Here is a 9,040-nt window from a genome sequence, read left to right as displayed (position 1 = left end):
TAAAACTGCATATGGCTCAACTCACAATCAACTAACAAACATTTTGGCTATCTCGGATTCTCAATTTTTGAAAATTTTGATCACGTGACCTTTTGTCCTATTTTTCAAAGAGTGACCTTGATATTTTTCCCACTGAAAGTTGCAATTTTGTCTGATGACGATTAAAGCCTTATCAATTGTCATTCATATGCGATAATAAAAAAGTGGTTATCGCCCTGCGTTGACCTCAGGTCAGGTCATTTTTATGACCTGTCCATTATTACGAGCGGGAGCGACAGCGAGATCTCGAGAATAAAGCAAGATAGCGACAAGCGGTAAACGGTAAAGGGTACACACGGATAAGGTTTATAATTTTTGCTGAGGTCATTTTCAGGCCAGGTCAAAGATGACGGCACAGGAGCTATAAGGAAGTCAAAATAGCGGCACTATACATATATATGAAGTTTTTCTCGAATAACTTTCAAGGTATCCCAGCTAGGAACAAACTAATAGCACCATCGTGATCCTCTCGTCGATCCGCATCGAAACATATGTATGTTGACCTCGAAAGGTCGAAAGGTCAAAAGTTGACCCTAGGTCACGTGATCTAAGGTCAACTTTTGACCTTTCGACCTTTCGAGGTCAACATACATATGTTTCGATGCGGATCGACGAGAGGATCACGATGGTGCTATTAGTTTGTTCCTAGCTGGGATACCTTGAAAGTTATTCGAGAAAAACTTCATATATATGTATAGTGCCGCTATTTTGACTTCCTTTTAGCTCCTGTGACGTCATCTTTGACCTTACCTGAAAATGACCTCAGTAAAAATTATAGACCTTATCCGTGTGTACCCTTTACCGTTTACCGCTTGTCCCTATCTTGCTTTATTCTCGAGATCTCGCTGTCGCTCCCGCTCGTAATAATGGACAGGTCATAAAAATGACCTGACCTGAGGTCAATGCAGGGCGATAACCACTTTTTTTATTATCGCATATGAATGACAATCGATAAGGCTTTAATCGTCATCAGACAAAATTGCAACATTCAGTGGGGAAAATATCAAGGTCACTCTTCGAAAAATAGGACAAAAGGTCACGTGATCAAAATTTTCAAAAATTGAAAATCCGAGATAGCCAAAATGTTTGTTGGTTGATTGTGAGTTAAACCATATAAAGTTTTTATCGTAAAAAACCAATAGTTTCTGAGTTATAGGCCGCCAAACATAGGGCTGCAGCGCGAACTCCAGGAATTGCCCGAGGCTATATCTCGGAAACTGTTGTTCGAAGAAAAAAATCCTTGCCACAGCTGGCTTTCCCGCCCATCACAACCCCTTACACCAGTTTTCAACGAATAATACAATATGAGGGTGCAAATTTAATTTTTTATTTGTCGATTTGTCGTGGCACGCCCCATATGTCCCTTCTTTCTTCGCCAAAATTTTGTTTCTTGTAGCCTCATAGGTATCTCGCAAAAAACCGCGTTCCATACTTCTGGTATCGCCTTCGAACTTCATGGAACTTGCATGGAATGGATCTGAACTGAACTGAGGCCGGCGCCCGCAATTGTTCCGTAAAATCCCAATGTTTTTAATCGCAACATTGATGCTTTACGCCCTTCCCCGGGAAGAATTGTTGAAAAATCCTTACAAGTACCTCAGAATGAGTGCCTGTTCGTAACTTCAAAAACGGGCTAGCCCAGCACGCCACGGGCCCGAACCAATTCCTGTATCGTCATTCACTGTCCCATGGACCACACGACTCACAATCGCCTGACCGATTAAGCTAAAATAAACCTGTGCTGTCTACCTATCAATTGGCTTTCAGCTGTCAGACTCATCAGCAGATAAATGGAAATCATGTGAGACAACGACTTCCTTCCAGACAACTTCGTGCCGTGGTATTGCGCCGGGACCGCTGCCGTGTCGCCTGAGTTACCCCGAGGTTGAGCAACTATTTCGCCGTTTGTTTTCTGCATAATCTTCTCAATCCCTTACCCTTATTAGGTTCTGGTGATCTTAACCACACATCCTTCTGTTAGTCATTGAAGCCAAAACGTCGCCACATCAACTGCCAACAATTACACATCCTGTTGATCTGTAATGTGAAACTGAAATTTCTAATGCCCGTAGTACGATGAATTCGCGTAGTCAGACTGCAGACAAAGCCACAGTTCGTGCCTCGTTTATTATAGTGGAAATCACGACGGACACTTTGGTTCTAGGCACCCGACGCCGATGTCAGGCACCAGCATTCTCTCTTGATACATAAGGTACATCAGAACCTGAAACGTAAAGAGAGGTTCGTGAGAAGTGAGATACAAAAGCAATGCACGTTACCCTAGTCAGATGCCGAAACTTCCAACAAGCTCCCGGGAATTGACGACAATTAACGACGGTGTAGATTATCGATTGAGCTATTCATTTCGGGAATAACCTCAGTTCTTGTAAATAGGGACCTCGAATCGCTAAAGACATGAATGATTCGCAGTCAGATCGAATTCACAATTCTCTCATGTAGATTCATCTCCAAACTAAAAAGCCAGGCGAAATCGGACAATAATTCAAGCATCGATTTTGATCGATGGCATACCTATGTTATTCAAACCGTTACTTTCAAGTTCCTGTAGCAACGAAGGGCGTTAGAGGAAATACGAGCTTCCCATCACATGTCAAAACAGTGTCAAGTTCAATGAGACCACCAAAGTCATGCTTACAATAGGTTGACAGGCTGAGTTCAATCGTCCTTGGAGCACGCCTGGAAGAGGCCCAGCTTCCGCATCCTCTCGAACTCGGCTTCGGCGTCGTAGTTCCTGGAATATGGTGGCGATAGTCAGTGGTGTCAAAAGCCACACCGGTAACGTCATTGGATGACCAATAGGTACTACTTTACTACGAACAACGGTGACCACACGTATCTGGGGAAAAATATGTTGGCCCAATGTATCGCAAAGAACGTAAAAAATCAAATGTCATAACATTTCAAAATGAAGATGTGCATTTGGATTGTGATCTCAAAGGGAAATAAATACTGAAGTCATAGTGACTATTCATGAAAAAACGATTTCATTCAATTCAACCATACAAAGCCACCACCACTACCACCATCAAATGCGTCTCTAAGACCGCTGCACCGAGTACTCACTTGTAGAACTCGGCGTACTTTTGTTTCCGCGGCGCCTTCACCAGGAAGTAGTAGGCGGCGACAGCGGCCGTGGTCACGCCCGCCGTGATCGCCAGGTTCTTCTTGATGGCCGCCTGCAGCAGGTTACGCATCTGGGGCTTCGCGAGAGACATCTGTCGAACAAAATATCAGCGGTCAGCGGCCAGCGCTGATATGGGCATGGACAGACACACACAACGCTGTGATCTAGCAGTTTTTTTTTTTTTAGAATAGCTGAAGCGGTTACCTCGCATTGTCTCTACGCAAAGTATCGGTGCATGGACTGTCGGCCAAACACTGTTCAGTTGGAGCGCCCAAGTGCAGCGGCTAGGCCACGGCCTGTGCGAGATACGCGTAGCAAACGCTGCAACACAATCCTACGCCAGAGGTAAATAAAATTACTGTCTGAAAACCAACGAGGCACTAGCGTCTGAAAACTGGGTCAGAACAGGTGGAGATTAGGCCAAATATCATGCTCGTGTCGCTAGCATCTGGCCTCGCCGACTGCCTCTAGTGGATACCGGCGACGCTTGGGTTTATCAAGCGGGCGCTCATTGCCCTCTCTGCCTACATTTGTGGGTACAAACATTCAAGTTGGATTGAAGCTGACCGCTGTTCCAGACAGCCAGAGAGCAACAAAGCCACCGTATCCACAGCTCCTAGTGGGCGCAAAACACCACGAACAGTGTGTGTGTGTGAGGTCACGATGAACCAAAATATGATGCAGTAACCATATACTGGGGGAGACTTTCGGTGGAACGGACCCCCCTGATTTTTCGCGAATACCTCGCGTAAAAAAGACCGTTCGCGACCGAACTTTCAGTACCCTAGGGTTTAGCAGTTTTACACCTACCCTGAAAATTTTATGACCCTGACTCAAATGACCTTTGACTTGTGAGTTGTGACATATTTCTCGAGACTATGTTTGGCAGGAAACGCGATTCGGCGTTAGTCGGCTCGCATTAGCCGCGCGTTTGCAGTCTTTTCGTAGTTTCAAGCGTTCAAACATGTGATTTGATGTTGCTCCCATGCATTAGGGTGGGTGTCAAGGTAACCTGAACTCTGAAGGTCAGGTCAGGTCACTGACCTTTGGTGACGTCGGTTCACTTTTTCGAGTTTTACATGTTGCTAGGCTAGTTTTTGGAGCTGAATTCGAATTAAGCAACCATTTGATCATTAACGAAGTAGTTCTGGTGCCTTCGTAACATGTTACGAAGCTGCCAGGGGCGGTTGACACCTACTTCGAATAGGTACTCGGCAGGACCCCTACTGGTTGACCTGACCTGACGTGACCTGGCATAAATGCATGAAGACATCATCTGTGATCAAAACTGACATGATATGCGTGATCAGCACCCCGAAAACCCCATTCCAGCCCCACTTTACGACGCTCTAACAGGCCCCGATTTTACCGACTTTTGAGTCATTGACCTGACCCGGAAGGTCAACCAATGACCTAGGACCTTAAAATTGGGTATCATTAGCTTCCTCTCGTAACGGACAACACGCTCGTTTTTTCCGCAAAACTCTAGCTCGATCAGGGTCCAAACGGCAAAGGAAGGGGGGGGGGTCCAACGGACCTTTTACGTTCGCGGCTGGCAAAACACGGGCGAGGGTTAAAATGAGAGAGGACACAAGGTTGATAGGTACCTATGGTACGGCAAGCTGTGCTGCCAGTTGCCTGACTCACTTTGTGCTCGTGATTTTGCGCACAACTGCGGACTGCGGAGGGCCCGGAGTTAGCCCATTCCCCTTTACCGCGGCCTTCTGCAGCAAACATTTTGTCATTCACTCCACTTCCAGGACATTTCAAATCAGGAATATCGCTAGACATAACACCAGCACCGAAAAATAGACAATCATCCAGAGCACTGAATTTCAATCATCATAGTGCACTAAGTTCTCTTCAGACGACTCGGCGAGCAAACTACCTCCCGCACATAATGCACGCTACATTACACATAGAGCATGAGCATTGAGCAGTCACCATGTTCCTCCAGCCCAATTATTTGATCAGTCTTCTCAAGCCCCATGAAACCGTACTTAAAAACTGTTAACAATGCCAGTCACCTTGCTCAAGTATGGTCCACTACAGACACAGCCTCAGTGGCTAGGAACCCGAAGATCAACCAGCCCAGTCCACACTCTGCATCCTAGTCCCAATCATTCAAGGCCTGTCACAAACGTCTACCCAGGGGGACTTCGGGACGGGTGGCCTCAGATGAAATTACGCACCCATCATCAATTCGGTTTATGACTCGAGTGTAGTGTAGCAAGTGAAGTTAACTAATGTTAGGTCTAGTCATCTTTGCATCAAAATTTCTGAAATAGCCTGGTTGCGCCAAAATTTCTTTGACCATTTGTGAGCCAGCATTTTGGCGCACCAAGCTCTTCTGGATGCTGCAATGAACATTTAGCACAATCCGCCTCTTAAAGTGGAAATGTCTACGCTGCTCAGCCTGGCTCTTGTGCTCATGAAAATGATAACACGATCTCCGAGTTATTCAGGCCTTATGAGCAGGCAACAACCGAAATACGGAAAACAGCGTCACCAAACGCCATCATAATTTAACGATTCCATGACGGTTTTTCGTCCAGCAGATTTTCGTCGGGCAATTTTTCGTCCGCAGATTTTCGTCCGACTTTTTTTCGTCTCGCATTTTTTCGTCTGTACATTTTTTCGTCTGTGCATTTTTTCGTCTGTTCATTTTTTCGTCTGTACATTTTTTCGTCCGGACATTTTTTTGTTCGTATATTTTTTCGTCTGTGCGTTTTTTCGTCCGGACATTTTTTCGTCTACAATTTAACGTAACGTAACCTAACCTAACCTAACCTAACCTAACCTAACCTAACCTAACCTAACCTTACCTAACCTTACCTACTGATGTTTGCCTACCGGGGGATAAGGAAAAAGTTACTTGCATGAATAGATTGCAAGCAATGGTAAGTCAAATATTTTTAGGTTAAGTGGTTATGCATCAGGCTTCAGGCCTTCGGCCTGAAGCCAGATACACAACCACTTAACCTAAAAATATTTGACTTACCATTGCCTGTAATCTCTCCTAAGGCATTGCCTTCGGCACTGCACTGCTTCGCCCCGAGTATTATTATGACGTCATTTGCCTCACAGTTGAATATAATTGTAGTTTGTTTTCACTCAACCTTGGGTGCACAGACGTAAAATTTATTGAACGAAAAAATGTCCGGACGAAAATATGTACAGACGAAAAAATATACGAACGAAAAAATGTCCGGACGAAAAAATGTACAGACGAAAAAATGTACAGACGAAGAAATGCACAGACGAAAAAATGTACAGACGAAAAAATGCGAGACGAATAAAAGTCGGACGAAAATCTGCGGACGAAAAACTGTCCGACGAAAAAATGTCAGACGAAATTTTGTCCGGACACGTAATTTAACGTTCTCATTCTTAGAGCATAACATAAGACCCACAGCAAAATGCTACTAAAATTTAACCACGCTCAATTAACATATCTAGCTCAAATTGAAATTTAAGCTATCATGGAACGACTTACCTTTAGGCTTTTCTTGTAAAATATTTCCAAACCACTCCAAACCACTGACACAGCCCTCGAAACCAAAAGACCGACAAGGAATCCACTTGATACGATAAGCTGAGGACTGCTGAAAAAGAAAAACTACACCATTAACTTTTAGCTAAATGACGTCTTTGCAAAAAAATATATTTTTCATAGGTTAACTTGACAAAGATTTCCTTTAAATATCATTTTGAGCTGTACATCGACAAGTATATGTGACAAAATACGATAATATCGAAATAAAACGTAAAAATGAACTGTAAAATATCATTGACATCATTTGAGTATAATTTTGTAAAAGTAAATAAAGATGCGTTTTAAATGCCTCAATATTCAAGGCTCGAAGAAACCTCTGAGGAATGGTTTCACAAGCAACATATGACATACTTAGATCGTATATCTTTTTTTTTATTAAATACATTTTTGCTGGTTTTTACCTGCAGTGAAAGTAGATATTCGTTAGCTACTGGTCTAATTCAAAGCACATTTTTCTAATATTTTGTTTTTGACTCATAAACTATTCAAACCATCAATTAAGTCGCATTTTTTGGTTTAAAACTATTGACGTCACTGCACAAATGTTTACAAATTTATCTCTTACGTCCAGTTGCTCTATAACTGCTTTGTGGTGACTGGGCGTTGCGATTTCAAGTTGTGTTGTGAATGCTGGTGAGTTTTGTAAGTGGGTGAGTCATCTGTATGAATCACTGTGTTTTAGTTTTTACTTTTTTATTGCATTGATCCAATATTTGCTTTTACAGACTGTGAGCAGAACATATGTGTCCCAAATCTTTTTTATTGATCCTGATAAACATTAGGGCTAGGTTAGATTAAAGATGCTGAACTTAAGCTTACCAGTGGCAGTGAATAAGACAGCGTGGTATAAGGCCTGACACCTGGCAAAATATCATCTGGGGTGTGACATAGCAGGCATGAGCTGGCATGCTATTTTGATTGGATTGCCGGGCAGTGAAAACTATTGCGAAGCATGCTTTTTAGCTCTGCCGCTTGCACCGGCCTATCATGGCTAATGTGCGTGATGGGCCCAGATGACCTTGTAGGTGGTTTGCCATAAAGCTCCAATAGATATTAATAGAAATACTGTGCCTGACTCGTGGCACAATGATAAAAATGTGTGGTGTTGTGTTACTGAATATGGCCATGTTGACAATATTTGGAAGGTGCAGTTTCGCCCAACCTGAATTTATTAATGTGTCGTGCCCTAACCGTGAAGTGGTTACTTCCACAGTGTATAATGTATATGTTACCTACTTCTAAGGTCATTGCTGGGCAACAGTGAAAACAGGGCACCTGGGGCGATTTGATAAACCACGTGACTTCCAGCATGTAGAAGGCGTTGAGAGGGGGTGAACGTGAAGTACTTCATAATCACATGACTCACTATGCCCTCTGGCGCCCTGTTTTCACCGGTCTCTTTCATGCCTGGACAACATGGTGAATAATGGCACCAGCATGAGCAAGGCCACTGCCAGGCCAATGATGGTTATTCATCAGAGATTGATGACAGTCGACAGGCAATCAAGTCTTTTCTAGCATTTAATATGATTTTTTTTGTGTATATTTTGGATAGTGCCACCCTATAATTACTTTTATTAACTTTTTCCCTTGCCCTACCACTCACCAGTAATGATAATTTTGAAGACCACTAGGGCCTTTAGGGTCTTGAGCTCATCAAGCTCCTTAACTAGGTAATGGTAAAGGACTCTTGCTTATGTCAAGGGATAGAGCATGTGATTCAGGGCTTTTCCAATTGGGCCTTAAATTGGTTGAAATGAATGATGAATTTATTATGTTTATGCTGCAAATGATGTTTGAATCATTGACTAGCTTCCCTGTGTTTTTTTTCTTGGAGCCTGTAATATGAAGACTGGTATTCAATTGATGTGAGGAAATATTTTTTTTCTTTTTCGTGAAAGCTGTCCCTTATCTTCTTGTCCACATGTACACCTACCTAGACCTTACCTTACATTTGATTGAAGGTCATGGGTATAGCCAGAAGCCACTTGGCTTAATGCCATTGAGTCTTGCTCTTCCTGAGTCTCAGACGGCAGACCTCAGTGCAGGGATGTTTATTCAGGACTTTTAACCCGCGCCGGGCCGGAGCTCTGAGATTCCGCGCCGGGGAGGGGGGGGTGTCTGAACACCCCCTTCTAACTCGGCTCCTGGGCCACATAGCGAGACGCGGTAAGCGGCAATCGAAAGAACGTCCAAAATAAGGACGAAAACACTTCAGTCATTTTTTGGGTCAGGTCAAAGGTCAGGTCACCAGAGGTCACCAAAGGTAAAATGTTGACTATTTCAACATTCTGGAAACA

At 43.5% G+C, this 9,040-nt stretch overlaps 2 protein-coding genes across 10 annotated transcripts in view; one reads left to right on the top strand and one right to left on the bottom strand.

The window, feature by feature from the left end:
* Nucleotides 1-2,147: 2,147 nt before the first annotated feature.
* Nucleotides 2,148-6,784, bottom strand: LOC122371391 (cytochrome c oxidase subunit 6C-like). The gene is made up of 4 exons (XM_043347678.1): nt 6,681-6,784; nt 3,124-3,275; nt 2,696-2,791; nt 2,148-2,263 (listed from the first exon to the last, which is right to left on the bottom strand). The coding sequence occupies exons 2-3, from the start codon at nt 3,273-3,275 to the stop codon at nt 2,716-2,718; spliced, it is 228 nt and encodes a 75-aa protein (XP_043203613.1). The 5' UTR covers nt 6,681-6,784; the 3' UTR covers nt 2,148-2,263; nt 2,696-2,715.
* A 510-nt stretch (nt 6,785-7,294) lies between these two features.
* LOC122371345 (charged multivesicular body protein 4b-like) overlaps nt 7,295-9,040 on the top strand; it is a 69,052-nt gene continuing 67,306 nt past the window's right edge. Inside the window, exon 1 of one of the 9 annotated variants that reach the window (XM_043347610.1) lies at nt 7,295-7,382. The gene's annotated coding sequence lies outside the window, so the exon portion shown is untranslated. Of the gene's footprint in view, nt 7,414-7,448; nt 7,469-9,040 lie in introns of those variants that run through there. The other 8 variants (XM_043347602.1, XM_043347643.1, XM_043347619.1 and 5 more) reach the window with 8 other exon arrangements.

Source organism: Amphibalanus amphitrite, unplaced genomic scaffold (genome assembly GCF_019059575.1).
Source record: "Amphibalanus amphitrite isolate SeventyFive unplaced genomic scaffold, NRLGWU_Aamphi_draft 000035F_arrow, whole genome shotgun sequence".
NCBI classification, from domain to species: domain Eukaryota; kingdom Metazoa; phylum Arthropoda; class Thecostraca; order Balanomorpha; family Balanidae; genus Amphibalanus; species Amphibalanus amphitrite.
Note: the sequence above shows the minus strand (reverse complement) of the source record. Positions and strands in the feature narration are given on the sequence as shown.